At 42.0% G+C, this 20400-nt stretch overlaps 1 protein-coding gene across 1 annotated transcript in view; it reads right to left on the bottom strand.

Annotated features, from left to right (window-relative positions):
- Positions 1-9055: 9055 nt before the first annotated feature.
- Positions 9056-20400, bottom strand: part of PCP4 (Purkinje cell protein 4) — a 51438-nt gene continuing 40093 nt past the window's right edge. The window contains exon 3 of the mRNA XM_040585108.1: positions 9056-9403. Within this exon, the coding sequence (XP_040441042.1) occupies positions 9276-9403 (128 nt within the window). The 3' untranslated portion in view covers positions 9056-9275. The remainder of the gene's footprint in view (positions 9404-20400) is intronic.

Here is a 20400-nt window from a genome sequence, read left to right as displayed (position 1 = left end):
TAACTATGAAACAACCATTTACTTCTTTTGTATGAAAGTATATAGAATATGATGCATAATGCATGCTTTTCCCTTGCGTGCATGCACGTAGCAATACTGAAAAAGAGCAGAAATAGAGGAGCTAATCATCAATCTTTTTGCCGTGCAGCAGATGTCAATAAACTGGAGTTTGTGTTCCATTCTGTTAAAATCCCAATGTCCCAGGCAATAACCTGTCTTTCAATAAACACAGGTCTAACGTCTTTTGAGATGTGAACTAATGCTGAATGGAAAATTACTTCTGTGTTTACCTACTTCTAAATTGTATTTCATCCATTTTCATTTACCAGATAAAAACAATTGATTGCCTTAACATCCTTTGTAAAGAAAAAGCTTCTATGATCAGGGGAATATTGATGGCAGAAGAATCCTAGTGGAATAAAATTGCTTTCCCTCTGAACAATGATTTTATTTTCCCCAGCTACGTTGTCTCCCAGTATACTTTGTAAGCCCTAGATGCAAGAGATGTTTTGGGCATTCTCCAGAGACTGTAAGTACCATATGTCAGAGGAAAGTCTAGAGGGCAAACTACAGAATGACTGATCAAATACTGAGATTTATATTTTTAACTCTAAGACAGAATTTACACAGCACAGCTGTGATCCCTAAATGCCTGCCAATTGCTTTGCATAACTTGAACACATTGTAATGCCTCAGCACTTGCAATGTTGCCCAGGTGTCCCCAAAAGACAGCACTATACTGTTCAGTTTTACATAATTGAATGGGAAATACCTAATTAATTCATTATATCAGCAAATGAATGAGTGAGAAATGAAATGCTCCAGCTCTTCAACATTAGGCATTCACCTCCCTTCCCTGCCATTGTCCCCCTTCTACCCACCATTCCTGCTGTGATTCTCTATCCACACCCTATGCCTCCTCCTTAATGCACTGTCATTACATATGTCCGCTTCACCTTTCCAATAACTCTTCCCTTTTCACTACAGCAATCACCTTCACTCACCCCTGGTTCCATGCTTTGCTGCCATCTCCCACCAGTGTGTCCACTTCGCCCTCTTTACCAGTTGCCGGGGCCCAACAAGCGGTGTCCGGTGTCGGGATCCCTCTGGGCTTTAGGGGAGTGTGCGGACTGCACAGCCAAAAGGTCTGACCGGCTAAAAGGTCTAATGCAGATGCTTATTTTTGGCCTGCCTGCTGTTTTGGCAATGAGGCTTACCTGTTCAGGTCAGCCAGCTGCCCATCCAGGCAGGCAGATGTGTGTTCCCATCAGCTAACGAATTACCCTGCAAGTAAGCCCCACCTCAAGGCTGTACAGGACCAGACTGAGTTTTGTCTATATATCTGATAATCAGAGATTTACAACTGACAACACATAGTCCTACAAAGAGGACCCACGTACCTCCATGTGATACTAAAGTAGGAACCAGGCACATTTCCCACGTCTGACTTGTGGCAGCACTGCATCACCTGTGCCGAAGTGGGGAAAGTGGGATGGCACCAGCCCTGGGCAGGGACACAGCAAAGCAGGGACACACGTGACCAGCAAGGTCCCTGCTGCTTGGAGAAGCCAATTTGCTGCTACCACAATAGTAGTAGTGTTTGGCCACACCAGGAGGAGGATTATAGGTAAACCCATGCCACACAAAGGAATGTGTCACTGTGGCTTGTGTGTGTGATCTGAATCAAATCAAATATGCTTTGGAGAGATGCCATTCTTCTGCGGATATGTCAGTTTTCCCCTTGTTGTAGTCATTGTTGTTTTTATTGTTTTTAATCATTGCCATCATCTTGTGGTTATTTTTTTATATCATTCACTATATTAAATGTGGACTTGGCTCCCAAGAAGAAATTACAATGGTTAAAGAAAAACAGTGATATCATTTTGCCAAAAGCTGCAAACTAAGTACAGAAAGTCACTATACTTTGTGTACTTGATAAGGCCAACAGATCATCCCCTCACGCACCCTCCCTCTGTCACATTAGTCCTGAAGACTTCAGTGGGACTATTTATGGTGGAAACTACTACTTAAAGTGGTTTGGCCTTTGTGAAAGACCATTAAATCACACTGCACTGAGACGGTGCAAGAGTCCTCAGGCCTATTTCAAGACCTGGTTTTAGATATGGATATTCAGAGTTTTCTTATCAAATAATTAGTCATCACAACTAAAGGCGAGACAAGTTTTGAGAATAAGATAGCAAATCATTGAAAACTTTTCTGAGCTGTAAAAAAATTGTTGATTTAGAGATCACTGAAGCCTCTGCACTTGACTGTAGTAATTTTAGTAATAGGAAAGGGGAAAGCACAAAAGAAGTCTGAACCAATTACGCTTCCTGCCCAGTTTGGATGCCAAGGAACTGCAGATAAAGACATTTACCTGTATTTCTCTATCATCCTGGTATTGCCGAGGTGCAGTGGGACTATAAAATTAAGATAGGTGTTTTACAGCCAATATAGTCTCTTGTAGAAAAAAAGGAGAAAATCCTGACTAGACAGAAAGACCACAGAGGCTCCATATTCACAGGAAATTATGTTCTGACTGTAAGCCAGCAAAATAATGCTGTCACAAAAAATACCAAAAGCCACGTAGATTTGTGGTAAGGGGATCGTCACTTGTAAAATAGTCAAGATAATTATGCTGCTGTGCTTGGCACTGGTTACGTTTCATTTGGCTGGCTGCATTTCTTTTCAGGCACACAGATAAATTGGCAGAGTTCAAAGGAGAATAACAAAAATGATGAAAAGAGTTGGAAAAAGAGCTCTATAAGATAAGATTAGGGAAACTGGGTATAGCTGGTTCTGGAGCAAATTAATCTAAATGGCAGGAGGGAGGATTTAGGTTAAGTACAAACCAACCTTTATAGCTTTAAGGAAAGTTCAGTGATGGAACAAGCAGCCAAGGAAGGTTTTAGCCTCACCATCACTAGAGATACTGAAAGGCAGGAGACCATCTGTCAGGGAGAGTTTAAGGATTTAAAAAAAAAAAGGAGAGAGAGAAAAAAAAAAGCACTGCCACAATTTGGGTTGAGTTAAATAACCCATTCGTGACTCGACTTTCATGAAGTAGAAGTGGCATGGCTTCTCTTCTTTGGGAAGTTCCTAGAATTTTTCACTGTGAAGATGTTCTTGATTACATAAACACAAGTAAATCCTGCTGATTTCAGATTGGGAAAGATATCTGCATTTAAATATTTACAGAAGACATGTCTAAATATGTTTATCAATAACACACTCTCCTTTTTTTCCCATCAGGATTTCAACAAGCGTATAGAGCTGCTATTAAAAAAAATAATAATAATTTAGGTTAAACCATAATTAAAATCCAGAGGTTTGTCATATCCCTTACTATTGCAAGTAAATAACAGTCTAGCCCAGGCCTGTCCAGTGACCTGGGGCTTTTGATAACCACATCCAAAATATTTCAGATCAGGTCAAAAATTAGATGAGTGGTAAATGGTCAGTAATGGATATAAAGGTGTCTTTGCATTGCCATACAGTTATGGCACTGAGATGGCACCAGAGTTCAAGCATCTCTTGCAGCCTCACAGAGAACATCTGACTGTCAGGAGGCAGTTTAGGAAGCTTCTGCTTGCTGCAAGGCATCTGCTAACTTGTGGGTCTCAAGGAAACGTTAAGCAACCTGGCCGAAACGGCCTTCAATGGTGATTCAGCTGAACCACTGGGACTTTATTTTGGAAGTTTCCACAGTCAGCTGCCAGGTCTAAAACAGGAGCTGGCAGGCAATGACTGAGGACGGCAGAGGGCACCTAAGACATCTCTCAGATGCAGAGGCCTCTGGTTATGCCTACATGTGAGCACCACCGCAGAGGGCTAGATGTGCACCACAGCCATGTCCCAAATGCGGGCTGTTATAGCCCCTTGGGTGCATGTCACATCCTCTCTCTCCCACAAGGCTCAAGCCTTGGTTTTCATGAAGGAAAGACAGTGACATGCTCCAGCTGGTTTTCTGAGGCACAAGAGCAGGAACCGTGGCCATCAGCAACGCTCGCTGTCTTGTGTGGGAGCCCCTCCACCCCCCGCCCCACGCCACGCATTCCCTTGGGATCCAGTGGGTTTCTGGCTGGCGCCTGGGAAGAGCTGGGTGGCAGGGAGGATTTGCTGGGCTGCACAAAGGCCTCCTGGCAGCGGCCAGCTTCATGCTGGAGAGCCTGTGCCCCTTTGAGGTGTGAACCCTGAAACAGGCCACACATGAGGAGTCGGTTACCCGAGCTGAAGAGAAGTCATCTTTGGGTGGCTCAGTAAATTTCGGCAGTGCTTTCCCTTCCCAGCTGTGCTCCTCTTTTGCTCAGAGGATTCCCTTCCACCTGTCTGCCTCCCTTGTGTACTCCTGCAGATGTCTTCACTGACATATTTAGGCTGATGTGCTTGGCTGATGTACTTTGAAGCAAATATTTCCAGCAGGCTGCAAGCTGAGGTGTTGCGGCAGGGCTGGAGGAGATGACAGAGCTGCTACTGACACCCATTTTGGTGAGCATCTGGGAACCCCTGCAGGGACCCTGCTGCACCCACCCTGGTCCTGCCTGGGGGGTCTGGCTGATTTCTTGTGCTCAAAGCACAGCCTTGAGCTGCCTTGTGCTGCAGCTTGGGTGGCTGAGGGCAAATAAGCCAGTGGAGGGAAATGTCACTTGTTTCCATGGGGCCTCTGACCTTCATGCCTATGATTAAAAGCTACCTCCCTCTCTTCTCCTTGGGGCGTCACTGGGATATGTGGAGGGACAGACCCCTAATACTGACAGGGAGACTGCAGGGCACAGTGGGGCTGGCAGCTCCCAGGAGCCAAGGCTGTGGGAACTACAACCAGGAGCAGGGCAGCCAGGGAGACCAGGGCAGCTCCAGCCCCAAGCATCCAACACCTCCCCTGGATGGGCCAGGACCGGGACATGGGCCTGGCTTGGTGTGGCGTGGCTGGACAGGGCAAGGCTGTGGAGGGAGCTGGAGACTGGCCTTGCTGTGGCATCGCTGTGGCAAGGGCTGAAGGCCCTGGGAAGCTGATGTGGGGCCTCGGCCCAGGGCAGAGTAGGGGAGGGGTGGGCAGGGACAGGCAGGGCTGTGGGGCCCCTCATGACCCTCCTCTCCTTGTAGGTCTCAAGAAGCCTACTTTAAAATTAAGGAGCAAAGAACAGGATTCTTCATGTAGAAAGCACCGGTATAACAATTTGTCACTTCACTTTTCATCCTCCCTCTTTTCAGATGATTTTTAAGAATGCTGCACAACACATATGCTGGTGGAGTCCCACTGGCAGCAGCCTGCTCCCATGAGAACCGGACGTGCCATCCTGCCCTTTCAGCTCCTGTCTTTTAGCCACTTGTTTTTCTGCGAAAGGATCTGGCCATTTGTTTCCAGACCACTTAACCTCTCTAAAAGACATTCAGAAGAGTTCTGTCAAAACTTCTTGAAAATGCAGGTGCACCTGGGTTACTCCATCAGTGAGTGCTAGCAGATCTGTGAATCACAACAGCTGTTGTCAGGCTGGCATTGATGTATTATGGTTGTATTACATCATATAGTTTCTCTTGAGCTACCTAATGAAAACAATCTTTGTAAATCTGAATACTCCTAGAGCCCTTTCTAAAATCTGTTACTGATTTGTCACCACCTATTCCCCTGGAATTGAGGCCAGCATGAGCAATGGGCTGAATAAGGTGACCCCTACATATCTGAGCTCCTCTGCAAGACGTGGGTGAACCTCATCCAGTCCTGGCAATCTGTTGTTACTAATTCTGCCAGGTTACTCCAAACTCTCTTCTACTGACATTTCAGTTTGATGATGAATTCCTCAGGCTGATGTATTGCAAACAAGACCCCTGCTGTGGGAGCCTCTGCTCTGAGTGTTAACGCATGATTAATTTCTACTTTTCTGCAACACTTCTACTTCCCTACATCCCCACAGCTCTCCAGTAGGCTGCCCGTCTGAGAAATGTTTGAAAAAAGTTTCATCAGCAAGACACAGGTTGGCTTTGGCTTGCCTTTCTGTGTTTTAACTTGATAGAATTCCCATCCTTTACCGCTTTCCTCATTTGGGCACTCTTGTGCTTCCTGATGGTGTTTCTTTACTTTTAATCATCTCCCTTGCTGTTTACTTCTACAGGTTATTTTATGGTCCAGGCAACAATGTGAACAAAGCATTTCTAAGGTTCAGGCAATTGTTCTGATCATTCCATTGTAGGTTAATTTCTTTTGGGATAATCTGGCAGTAATTCCAAGCAGAACCAGCATGGATGTGTCTGTCTGGGGAGGGTGTGGGTGTATGTGGTGGGAGTGATAACCCTGTTTCCTGCAAAATCTACTGCTCTGAATAATCTTTCATATTACCTATGGGAACTTCTTGGTTTATCAGCACAAATATCCACCTAATTGAAATTTTTCTTTCCATGACTTGGTTAGTCCCAGATAGGTAGTGCCAGTTAACTACAAAGCTCAGTGAGTGTCTTGAAGTTGGAAGACCCATGTAATAGTTGGAATGTTTAAGTGTCCTCTTCCACCCATCTTAGTGAAGTTCCTGGTTGAATCACACTCTTTTCCTCACCTCAGCAATATCCAGATAGGCCTTTCCTTTTCATAAAAAGGAAACTGTCTGACAGAGCAGCCACAATTAATCAAAATTTCATGCCAGTTCACTATTTCCTTATTATGTTTCACTGTATATTAAGACTGTATTTGTGAGATGCACTCAGAACTTCACATCAAATAGCCCTGCTGCTGAAAGAGCCATAATTCATTTACTAATAGCCCTCGTTGCTGTGCTTCAATAATGTAATAATTTTTTCTGTGTCCCAACCATATGATTATTCCTGTTGCATAGGAAATTTAAGTCCAAGGAATGTCAGATCAAATACAAAAACCTAGTGCTTACCCATAGTTTTTATTCAATTAAGTAGCCACTACAGAGCTCATGCTATTCCAAATGACATAATGCACAACACAAATGCAGTCCTTTATTACAGATATATGTTCATCTAAACAAAATGGCACCAACACAATCCAAACCCATTACAATTTTTTTAATTATGCTAAGGTCATTATTATATGGTGAGCAGTTTCTCTGACAGACAAGTGAGAAATCCATGGCCTCCACAAACCTCACTTTGAGCACAGCAGCAGTGTTATTTGAGGTTTATTTGTGAAATTCCTAAATGCAAAGAAACAGTGCTGCTGAAATATGATCCTAGTGTGAAAGCACTGAGCTGCAGCTTGGAGAACTGACTTTGCAGATGATGTATGGGTAAGTCATGTGTAAAGCCTGGACTTGACCCAGACAGAGGTGCCTAAGGCAGGATCTGGGCAGCATGTAGACGTTTATGCCCAAACTAAGATCTAAAAAATTGTCCATTCCCACCCTGTCTTGCTGTGCTTATTAAGCACCGCATATGTCATCTCTGCATGTGCCTTTTGCATTGCCCACAGGATCCATAAGGCTTCTTCTACTCAGAATCTCTGAGGGGTCCTCCTAAATAGCACAGTCCTAGAGCTCCTATCACTCACCATCAGGTTTGGGCTCCTCACTAAATTGTTGCCCAGCAGCACAAGTGCCTTAACTTGCTCTGCATGAGGCTGAGGGTCTTACCTTTGCAGTCCCACAGCCCACCTTTCAGGCACAGTGTTGCACCCCTTCAGTATTGCTGCTATGCTAGGCTCTCACGGGAAGTGACTGCCCACCAGCATGAAATCCTTCCTTTCCTTCTATTCCTACCCCTTGGTCGTAGCTTTCTGTTGATGTGAGGGGACTAATGATGTATGCGCCCTTTGGCCTGGCGATCAGAATACTCCTGTGGAAGGCAGGCAAGGAAGAAATGAACCCATATAGGCAGAGCTGGGAATTATACCTGAATCTCTCACACCTGAAGGAGTCCCAACTCCAGGTTTTTCAGTTATTGTCACCACTCAGCACACTTGCCTCTGTCAGCCTGGAGGTGAGGCTCACGCTGCCTTCTTGGAGAACCACTGCAAACACAAGTCCTTCAGAAAACGCTTCTGCCTCTGATTTCCCAAGAGACAAAGATGCCTAACAGAACCTCTAAATCTGCTCACAAAGCCAAGAAGAAGATGAGGGTTTTTTTTACATGTCTCTGTGTAGTGCATGTCCCACTTGCTCCACCTAAAATAGCTGCTTTTTCTGAGTACAAGGTACTTTAAACCTTTTCTGAACCTTCCCTGTGCACCACATGGACTGCCAGTTCCTGATCAGGTCTGAAGCCAGGCAAAATCCTTACTTAGATCCAGCCTGAAACTGGTCTGTTATTGTTTTACAACAGGCAGAAAATAGAAATACTTCCCAATTTAAGAGAGACATTGTTGTGGCTGCTTTTTGTTAATCAAAAGCTGTGATAAAAGCTATGTACATTGATAAAAGTAGGGGCTCATATGAAGTTGCATACAGAACAGTGCAAATGGAGACAGGGAGTCTGTTGCGATTTACTCATCAAATACTGAAAATAACATGAAAAGAGAAACATGGAATAGAAATAGTTACTAATTATGAAAAGAATGAAAAGCTGCCTCAAAAAGAGTGTTTAAAGGGTCAGTTTCTATTTTCACAAGTGGGGAGAAAAACCAACTTTCCAAAGGTTTCTGGAATTGGGGTTTGTATTTTGTGTCTGATTTCTTATTTTTTCCCCGTAACAGTCAATGTGGTCCTATCTGGTAATTCTGAACATTATCATGCAAAGAGGAAGGACAAGGACAATTTCCTCAGTTAAGCCACTTCACTGGCATAATTGCAGGACAAAAATAAACTGCTCACTGTTTCCTGCACCTCTCCCCCTCATGCCAGCTTCTGTCTGCAACTTTTTACTTCCAGCTCATTATGAGAAAGTAATTTTATTGTCACATTTGGCTGGCAGTTGGAATTCTCCAAATGAGGTAAGCAGTGCTGAGATGCATGCTCTGATCCCTCAGCAAAAACCTTGTAACATACGGTGCTGTTATGTCTGCAAGCTTTACGTGAAGAGGAAAACAGGCATCTGGGCTGGGTACATTTGTAACGCTGTGGCTGCTGGATTAATATGAAAAGACAGATGAAGGCAGACACTTTAATTACTTCACCCTAACTTTTTATTACAACATCGCGTAGAATGGTGAGTTACAGAGGATAATGGGCATGAAACATCTGGGATGAAGTCACACACAAGCTCATGGTTTGTTATCTGCCAATGGGGTTTTAAATACTGATAATTTCTGTACATGCATCTTTGTGTTATTTCTGATCTTGATAAATCATTTCAGGATTACTTTGTTGTAAGCTGTGAGGTAGCTACTAAGACTGGGACCCCGCTTTTTTCTTCTGGAACTTTCTGAACTGGGACTGTATCGCCACAGCCGCCCGCTCTGTTTCTGGCGCATCCATGTCTATGTCAAATTCCTCTTGAACCTTCTTCTGCCCATCTGCTCAAAGAAAACAAAACAAAATGTCAACACTTTTTTCAAATGGTGATAATGACTGGACAGCACAAATGAAAAGCCCTGCCCCTCTCTCCTTCATAGACACAGCCGTGATGATGGGGAACATATTCAGGAAAAAAAACCTGGGACCTGTTTCGGCAAACACAGCTGATCAGATCCCCCTCTCCCTCCCAATGGAAGAGTCTGTGACGGCCCATTGGTAGCTAGGCATTGAGAAGTGACATCCAAATGGTGCTCAGCAGTCACTGAGCATCACCCCGATGTCTGCACAAGTCCTCTCCTGCCTGGGGATTTAACAGTGAGGGGCAGACGGACCCTCCTGTGCCACCCTGCAGGCAGAAATTACTCATATCCCTATGCTTACTCTAAAACAAAGGCACCTTAAAATATTTTAAAGTAGGGATTAAGACCCTATTCCTATCACACCTCCTATATTAGAGGAAGAGAAATACTTCCTAAGGCAAATTTCCATCCTTTTCACTTGTTTCCTGCCACCTCATCTTTTTCAACACGTACCACTCTTCCTCTTTGAATCATTTATGTTCAATTGCTCTGCCACTGTACTGCTTCCCTCACTTCTCTCTGGGCTCTGTTGTTGCCTTTCATCCTCAATCCTTGGCTCTTTGCCCCACTTTATTCCCAGGCCTCAGCTTTTTGTTCAGCTGCATTTTGGGCCTCCACGTGGGCAACCCAGCTGACTTTGCTGAATTTTGCTTCATACACCTACGTGATAAAAGTGCAGCCCTGGGAAAAATCCTGCCCTCATTGCAAAGATAACCCTAATCTGCCTGGACTAACAAAGTGAGAACACACATTCACTCCACTAACCTCATCATACCACTGAGTTTCTCTTCACATCTATAAACTTGTTTGTTAAACTCAGTTATATAACTGTTGTATCCCAGTCCTGCAGTGAACGTCATGCCTGGAGTCTGCAGACAGCTCTACTTAAAACAGCTCTGGGAATTCACCCATTTGGAACCACTTTGCTTTTTTTTCTTGAGATTAATACCTCTGGGATGTTCACCCCCAAGTACTGTTTATGCAAATCAAGGGAAACATTTCCAATGTATTATTAAAATGGAAAGAAAATTATTTCCCAACATCTCTCTCTCTACTTCCCACTAGAAAAGAGGGATACCATTTCATTATTTTAGCATGAGTCTTGCAGTATTTCTTGCCTTTACTTCTTGTTCTTATTTGGAACTCAATTTTTGTGTTCATGTTCCATGACCAGAATCCACTCTAAACTGGGCATATTCATATATATAATATTCATATAATATTCATAAGTATTTAAAGGGAAGATTTTGGCATATTCCATACTGATTTTAACTACAATAACAAAATAAATGCAGCTTTGTTAACATAAAAGAAATGTTCACTTAATATTTTGTTTTACTTAGAACATTTAAGAAGAAAGATGAAAATGTAAGAAGAAAGTCCGGAGGGGAAGAATAGCTTGAGAGATTACCAAAACTTTGATTATACAGTATAATGAAAAGTTAGGTTATCAAAATAAAGATTTTATGGAAGAAAATTAATCATATTAACATTATGTCACACTTCCATAGCCATTAAATCCAAGAATCTGACCAGTTTAGTGTAACTGTTCAAGCAACACAACCACCTTAAGCACAGAAATACAATTATTCCCTTACTTTTCATGGGGAAAGGGAGGTGAAGGTCTGAAGTGACTTCCTTATGCTCATAAATTCTTAACACAGTTAGTGAGATAACTGAACTCTCCTATTAAAGCCATGTTATATACAGAAACTTGTTAAATAAATAGAAAATCCTAAACTAACAACTATAACACTACACTACTTGGTGAAAATTTTCCTATTGCCAGATACCATCTTCTCCACATTACTGTATACACAGCAGAGAAACAAAGATTTAAAAAAAAATCAAATTTCAAAAGGAATTATCATTTTCACAATGACATAGTATCATTTTCTTGGTATTTTGGGGGCTTGGTTTAGATTTGGTGTTTATGGGTTAAAGGGTACTAAGACAAGCAATCACAATATTTTATATGGAAACAAACAAAAAAAGGACTTTAAATCTGTCTGTAGAAACCTGACTTTTCAGTCAGAACATGTAAATATAGACTTTTCATTTGAAATTTTTGAGTGAATAAAAAATCGACAGCCTGATCAGCTAGCTCTAACAGCAACCACTTTCTGATATCAGTAATAAGACAATAAAAACTGGTTTACTTGTCCATATGTCTTAAACTCAATTAACAGGGTCCTACTAACATTCTCAATAGAAGAGGATAACCTATGGAGAAATACTCTTATTTTTTATGCAGAAATATTTTATCAAAATGTTTATACTTGCAATGTAATAAGCATTTAATCAGCTTTGAAACTGATGAGACTAATGTCTTCTCATTGCTTGATGATTTTCATTTTTGTTGTAATGTTCTGAATTTTAGGTTCCTCCCTAGCCACTTACTAGACACAGCTGTCAGTCTTCACAGTAGAAAACAGAAGTGGAGTTTATGCATCAATTTTAGCTTTTCAGTATATAAATTACTGTCCCTTGGAACTGTCAATAGGGAAAGCCAGATGGATGGATGAGCAGACACAATTGGTTTCATACCTCTTGATGAAATCTGGCTTGTACAACTCATTTCCTATTACAGCCAAGTCTTAGCAACATGTTAACTTGCAGTAGTGATTCAGCAGTCTTATGTTAAGATTATACAGACTTAAGAAAAAAAAGTATTTAGTGTAATTTTTCTCTAGAATTTCCAGGCCAGTTAATCTTTGCTTGATGTGAACCATCATCACTGCCTTAAAATCACTTGTACTACAATAATTTACCACATCTGAAGACCTACAATAATTTACAGTATCTTAGAATCTGACTTACTTTTATTTTTTGACCCATTCTTGTTGAAAGCAAACCCAAAATTCCTTATGAACACTACTTGTATTTCTCTTTTTCCCATCACTAAGGGGAAATGGTAGGATGAGTAGTTTTCAGCCATGACTTAATTAAGAAATTAGAAGTGTTCAAAAGTGCCAAGACATTTATATGGGTAATGAAGAAATTCACTGTTAGCTTACAGATGGTATAGAAATATATACATATATAATGATTACATATATATGTGCATAATGTGTATTATAAAACAACATGTATAACATCTATATATAATGTATATGACATACCTGTGTTTTCTTTCTCCCTATGCTCATCTTTCTTTTTCTATCTACATGTATGGTATCTCTGCATTTGAATATATAAACAATACATATGAATATATATAGAAATACACAGACATATTTGCTTAAAGAGTTGTACGTCCTGTGTTAAACTGGAAAGAGCTGGATGGGCTATTTCCTAAATTTTGGGAGTGGATTTTTTTGGAGTTCTCCCCAAAACATTTTATATTGACTGTTCCAACACAGTGACAGTGGCTTTGTCTATGTCACGGGATACATACTTTAGCTCTTACCTTGAGTTGCTTTACTAAAAGTGGCCCAACAATTTAAAATATATCACACCCCACTAATTACACTGGTTTTGCTTTACTGGTTAGTTAAGAGTTAAAAGCATGAGTTTCAACTCCTCATGGCAGGAGGTTTGGAACAGGGTGATCTTCAAGGTCTTTTCCAACCCACACCATGCCATGATTCTATGAATAAAGAACTGACCCACTTAATTGCAGTGAAAACCCAGCCTGTGCTTGGGACCTGCACAGACTAGAGATGACCTCACTGCACCAACATGAGCGACTGAAAGCCTGTGTTGCATCCTTCCTACTATATATGCACGCACCTATGGCCACACTGGTTTTTACCTGTCAGTAGTTGTTCATAATATCTCAAACATGCAGGCCATGAAGTTTGAATGCTCAAATCATTAAATTTATGCAGAGAATGGAAAGCAAGTCCATACAAATGTCCCTCTTTTATTCATTCATTCCACTAGCTTGGAAGTAGACTGAAAACCCAGGAAATTTTTACTCCCAGCAGGCCTGAGCATAGCTTTATTTTTGGACTTGCATTTTTCATTCCTGCTGATGGGGGCCAATGATTCTGTCTGATCACAAGACACTTTTTTCCAAGCTACCTTTATGCAGCAATAAAGGTAGATCTGGATTCCCTTCACATCCTCGGTCACACACACAAACATCTGTTGATATCTACACTTTCAAGACTATGTGCAGATTTCTTCCACATGAATATCTGAGGCTCCCTGGACTACCACAGGCCCGCATGAGGAAACTAGGAGGAACAAGACTGTTGTCAGTAGACTTTAATCCAGAAGTACTTGTGATTTTGAAGGATTCAGAAATCAAAAAGGGTTGATAAGCACTGGTCTGCACTTTCTGCTTTCTGAGGGGATTCGGCTTCATTAGCGCCATAAAAAAAAACCAAACCCTAATCCTTCTCACTACGCTCAGCTATTTCAAGGCTTTCCCTGAAAGATTTCTTCATACTCAGTCCAAATTCCCTCTCCTAGATAGTGACTCCTACACTTCTTCTGAACATGCCATGACAATCTGGGGCAGTCAGTACATGTCCCTTCTGGGTTCTGATCACCACCAAGAGGGGAGATGAACAAAACAAGCCCACACCAGCCGTCATGGTATCTAATCCTAGTATCTGCTGAGTTTTTCAAAATCATGTGTTTAATGTGGACCAACTCTGGCCATGTGTCAATTCAGGCATATCTGAGTTGTGGCGGAACAAACTTCTTGGAGCAGCACAACATCGACTGCTTGATGAGTCCCATCATTAAGGAGCACCCCATGCCCCAGCACCAGTCTGGTACTACAGACTTCTGCAGGACTAAAGACTGAGACAACTTGCAGGGTGCAGATTTTACTTCAGTATATGCAATAGCCATCCCAGCAGGACAGCCTGAAACAGCACCTAATTAGCTGCTTTCCAAATCTAACATCCTGAAAAGTCATTTCACATCGTTGCAATTGTAAAAGATCTATTTATTCCATTTCCAGATGAAACATTAGAATGCTGTCTCTGTAATCTGCTACAGTGCCTCATAATCCATTGCAAACACTGGATGGATAATGAAGCTGCCTGTAACACGGAAAACAATCAAAACTTACACACAAATCTACCCAGCAAACTCTCAAGAAACGTGTGCAAGTATAATTATTCATAAATATGCCTTCAGCTATTTCTTTCATTTACTTTTCAACTATAAAGTAGAGGAAATTGTGGCAACACTGGAAAAAGAAAACCCTGCTTATTCCATTTGGGCCAAAAGCCTAAAGCAGTCTAAACACATGCTAAACAGACCAGTCTTTCCTAAAAGTGTTCATGGAAGGGCAAAAGCTAGTGGGATGGACTTGCAGGAAAAGAGGACTCACTATTCTCAGAATTCCTCCATCCTCCAGATGAAACAGAGATGGCCTGTCACCTTCTGGAAAAACATTCAGCATGAAAAATTGCATGGGCTGGAGCCTCTAACTGGCATTTCACGTCTTCAGTGCTGTCTTCCACCCGTGCTCACCCAGCCCACATCCAACAGGAACTATAGGAGTGTACCCAAGATACAACATACTCATTAAAATACTGCATTTTTCAGGTGCTAAACTGCAGCATTTGGAAAAAGACTAAATGAAGTGTGGGACAGAATCACAGTGCCCCATAACATGCCAGAAGCCATATTTTGCCTCAGGCAGGATCATTACCTCCCACTGCTCAAAAGATTATTCAAGCTGTGACAATCTTTATGCTACTCTGATCCCAAGCTATTACACCAGTCTGTCCAATGAGGCAGAACAGTTCCTAATTAAAGAGGACCAAAATGGGCAGGAATCTCACGGATGTTGACATTCATGTGGTGCATTATCTTTATCTTTATCTTTATGCGATGGGAATAGAAATTTTATCTGACTACAGTCCGCAAAGCAACCAGCCAGCTAGAGAAAACATATGGGCCCTTAGATGTATGGAGGCCAGATTTAAGTCCTTACAAGTACCAGTTTTGAAAACTGAGTTGATGTGGCCATTCTTCCCCCTCTACATTTAGTTAAGGGCTGAGGAAGTAAAAGACAGGGTCTCATCTTCTAGGGGAGTCAATCTAGCCTTTTGCTTCTGTGCAAGATGACAAAAATAACACTAAAAATGACCTTATGGCTGAAGCAAGGCAACAGTTTACTTCTCAACAAAAACTCTCCAGTTGGTGCCAGGGTCACATTACCCAGTAGGCTGGCTCTGAGCCTTTGTTTTGGTCACCCTGCTGCTGCCCTGCATACTCACTTTGCAAGTCAGCTGAAAAGATGGCAATGCTGGGGGAGTGGACATTGCCCAAACCCAAGAGAAGAAAAAAGGTCACGTTGGCACATAGAAGAGAGCCTTAATCTGACCTTGCCTCCTTTTATTTATTTCTTAGACTTCTTTTTGCTAAATAAAACGCCAAGTAGAGGCCTCTCTGAGATGGCCAGCTCAACAACTACAGTTTGTTGCTTTCTGTGATACCAGGAAGAAACATCTCCCAGAGCTTTGAGCATTGCACTTGCTTTGCAACCTCACTAGCTTAGTGCATACAGCTTGCAGCTGTGGTCTGGGGAGACAGTCTGCTGGGAGGACTTTGCCTTAGCACCTCTCCCATGATGGGATGATCCAAAGAGAATTATTTGTATGAGGAGCCTATTATAGTGCAGTGGACTGATGAAAGCTCATTAGCATTGTACCTATGCATGTTGAGGGACTGACCTCCATAGCTCTGTCTGCCTCCTGTCTAGGCACAAACCTCTGGGAGATTACTTTTTTCTCATGCATGTTCCTGATGTAACAGCACAAAACTATTAAATTTTTCTAACTTTCCCAGATTGATAGAGTAATGTAAAGCCATTGGTTCTTGGCTAATCTCCAGTTTGGTGGCCGTCTGCAAACGACCTGAATCTCTGGGAGCCTTGTAATTGCTTTATCAACATGCTAGCATAATGCTAATGCAGTACTAGGCCTTTGTGGAATTACTTCAGTGTGACAGTTCTGTGGCCCCATCACTTCCTCAGACACCGGAGGCACCATCCCTTCAGCCCTCTGAGCAGTGACCATGGGATTATGCAAGTCAGAAATTCTGTCTTCTTCCCTTTCCTATCCATATCTGCACAATGGAGTATCACCATCTAACTGTTATACAGATAATCCAACTCAAACGTTCAGCTACCTCATTTTTAAGGACAGAAATTGTCTCTAATTATTTTAGGAATAACACAATCATTTTTCTTCCTACTCATTAAAAATGCTCTGGGGTGAGACACTCATTTTGTGACAAGGACTACATGACCACATTTGTTCTTGTTTCTTCACTCCATAATGAACTCAGACATTCAAGGGCCACCTTCTAAAGTCAAAGGCTGCCTGTTCTGTTCTAGTGTCAGTAGGTAGGCACTTGATGGGGGGGGAGATTATGGGTTTATACAAGGGTATTCATTTTCCACGGTCAGTTATTTGAAGGTGGTAGGCACTGGAGAAGTATAATGTCCACACGGCAACCATCTCCCAAACAGAAGAGCAAACCCTAGTGCTCAGCAGTCTCCTGTGACTTCAAAAGAACAGTATGAAGGGAAATAAAGGTTATCATTAGTGATCAGACTACAGATAACAGCTATTTTTATCTGAAACACACCAACTGGCCCCTTAACATCACTCAAAGCACGCCAGAAAAGAACATCTTTTGATTCAACTGTAAATTACAATTTGTTATAAAGACCACTTCATTAGGCAACCAGAATCCTTTCTTCTTCAAAATTAACCTTTACTTTCATAATTCAGTGTTGTTATGTAAAATTTGAAAAATTAATTTTGCTGTAGAAAATAGTGGTTATTCCTTTATGATTTTAAAAATGTTATTTCAGCATGAGGCTTTTGAAGTGTCTGATTAATCTTTTTTTCCTGGTTGTAATAATATTTGAGAGCAGCAATACTATTTCTGACATAAGACAAATGAAGTAGCACAAAATTATGTATACTGGGATAACATAATGAAACAGAAAGGACTAGTAATGAAATGCAGTTTACAAAAATTGTGTTTTCAACTAATTCATAACCAACTACAGATGAACTGATTTTGCTCAACAATTAATGCAGAGACAAATACTGTTTTTCTTTTAATGCTAATGTTATTTAACCAATCATTTCTCATCTTCAACATAATTAATGTGTCACGTACAGACTTTTAAAATGGCTTACAAATGCATAACTGATGCATAGATAGGTACCTAAGTGTTAATGGGGATCTACAAAGTATTCTGAGCATGAAACTAGAAACAATAATTCACATCCCCAAATGAAGACCAAACTTTGTGGAAGTTAAACTAGGCACACAGCAAATTGAAATGGCCATCTTAGCTGTATAAAATCATCTCTTACTAGCTAAAGCTGCCTCCGAGGAGTGCTAGGCTGACCGGTAAATTCAATGGAAGCCTCCGGCAGCTAAAAGGAAATGGTGCTGGGGATCAAGTCCTGGCACAGTCAGGTCCCTCTGTCACTGCAGAATGATACCCCACCAGCAGGGATAATACACTTAGCCCTAAGTCCTCTCCTCCAAGAGAATGCCATGATCCTCCTCACAAATTCAGCCCAAAGTTATGGGAGTCTCTTTCTGCAGCTGCATGCATGTGATCCCCAATGTCCCAGCCAAGTTTTAAATGAGAATCATTAGGATGTGTTTTTTAATTTCCTGTGCAATTTCCAGTTCTCACTTCCTCGGTAAACACTGTGCCTTTAAACAACCTTGCTGTTTGACTGTGGAAAGAGCTGCATTTCAGCAGTGCGTGAAGCAAGCCGCCCTCTTGACTCACTAGTCAACTGCTTGATTCATATATGATCAGTTACTTTCCTATTATGGTAGCATTCAGGCGCTCCAACTCATAGCTGGGAACCCTAATGTGGTTACAAACGCAGAACAATAAATTCTCCCCTGTCCGCCACCCCTCAGTACTATGACCTTTGCAAAAGCATCTTCAGCAATAAAGTTTAAAGTAACAACAGGAGAACTTCCTCAAGGCTACCTCCTAAGCTATGGCTACCCCAGCACGCTACCCATGGTCACAGTACGGCTCAGGTACTCCACAGCTTCTCTAGAGCATGGAATAGTCAGTGAAGACACCGGCATGGCTGAGAGTGTTCCAGCTAGCCCTGCGCCAGGCATTGCCTGGCTGCTGTGGTCACACAGCATGGCCAGGGCCCTTACCTTGCAGGCAGGGTGGATGAGAACACCCTGGGTTTTTGAGGGAAAAAGAGTTTAGCCCTATTGATTCAAGCAATGCTGAGCCAATTTGCATCAAAGTCAGAGAAAAGGCTCTAGTCCATTTTATTTTCTAATAAAGATGTAGCCTCCAGCATTTTAAAACACTTTGTAGCTCTAGATTGCCAAGGAACTGACACAAAATGAGTTGGCACCTGCTATCAATTGTGTGATGACCAACAGTACCTGAAAGCCCTCGCAAGGAAAAGGCAAAAGAGAAGTGTTCATCTTCTGGTGTGGTACTGCCTCCCTGGTGTCGCATAACAGCCTCGATCTCCCAGAGTGCTTCCCCCCCCCCCACCCCCACCCCCCCCACCCCCCCCATCTTTGCAGTTTAATAGTGTAGCTAGGGAATATGCTCAGAGAAATGGCCGTGATCACAATGTGCCATTCAGAAGCAGCAGAAAAAGGGGCTCAAATTCATGCACTGCTGAAGTGAGATGAGCTGGGGAAGATAGCATGGGTTACAGAGGAAAACCTGTCAAACAGAAAAAAGGAAGGAGTCAATCAAAAGAACCGTAGCACGGAGTCAGAAGGTGTTTCTCTTCACACAAAGAAAAAGAGTAAGATTTTGCCCTGCTCATCTTCAAAGTGGAAAATACAGGCGGTTTCTAGGCTTCATTGTATACCAGCAGATCTCTGTTAGCAACTAATGAGAGTGCTATTTTAAGTTTTCACAGTAACTTTAATAAAAACTGTTACACGAGAGCCTGGAAAGTCACATCCAGAAGATATTCTCCTCTTGTATAACCTATCACCAGGTTTTAATTACAAAGTATTTAACCACACACTCAGCAGTGGACAGCATAAAATATAGGAACTGAAGCTTTGCCATTCAACATTACACTCTTACGCAAAGGAGTTATTTCAGTATATTCCTTGCCTTATCACATGGTATCAAAAAATGCCTTGTAAGTAAGATTATCTGTGAGACACATTGACTTTACTGCATAGATTAAATGCAAGAAACAACTTAAATTGTGTCCAAACATTGCAACTTTTATTTGCATGAACATGGGCACTGTTCTGTGCTAGTAATAGAACAATTACTTCAGCACGATCCCACCATGAAAAAGCCACTACTTTAATACAGGTATGTACCATGGGTTTTTTACATCTTGCACTGCATATGCCAGCTTGGGGGTGCTTGTGGAGGCAGTTGGGCCATTTTCAAAGTCTTGCAGAGAGAAGTGGAGCTTGTAAGGTTAGAAATGCCCAAGGAAGCATCTGGTGCCCTTTGTAGGCAGAACAGAATTGTCACGGGGCACCTGATACAGCCCACAGGCTGAGCTGAACAATTATGCTCTAAGGGATTCTTTCGTGAGTGTATTTGGCAAAACAAAGTTTGTCACCCCTCCATAAAACCAAATGCATCCCATGAGTAGAGCGCCAGACATGCAATGGATATAAAACCTAGGCTCCTGGAACAGCTCTAAGGTAGTCCAGTCACAGTCTGAGCAAAGACCAGCATACTCTGATAAGACATCGATTTACCATGACACTTGGCCTGCCAGTAGATCTTACATGCTCCTGCATCAATTGGCTTTGCAACTTCTGCTCCAGCACCCACAAGCACATCCAGATGCAGAACTGGATTGAGGTAGTCTGGCCAGTAGTCTTACTGAGTGTTCTGTATAACAAAATTCTCTCACAAAAGGTACAGAATTTTAATGTCTCTGACTCCTGAAAGCAGTTACGCAACTGTAGTTTTCCACCAGAAAGCAGAGAAATTC

Source organism: Falco naumanni, chromosome 2 (genome assembly GCF_017639655.2).
Source record: "Falco naumanni isolate bFalNau1 chromosome 2, bFalNau1.pat, whole genome shotgun sequence".
Taxonomy (NCBI): domain Eukaryota; kingdom Metazoa; phylum Chordata; class Aves; order Falconiformes; family Falconidae; genus Falco; species Falco naumanni.
This window is presented reverse-complemented; position numbering and strand designations above follow the sequence as displayed.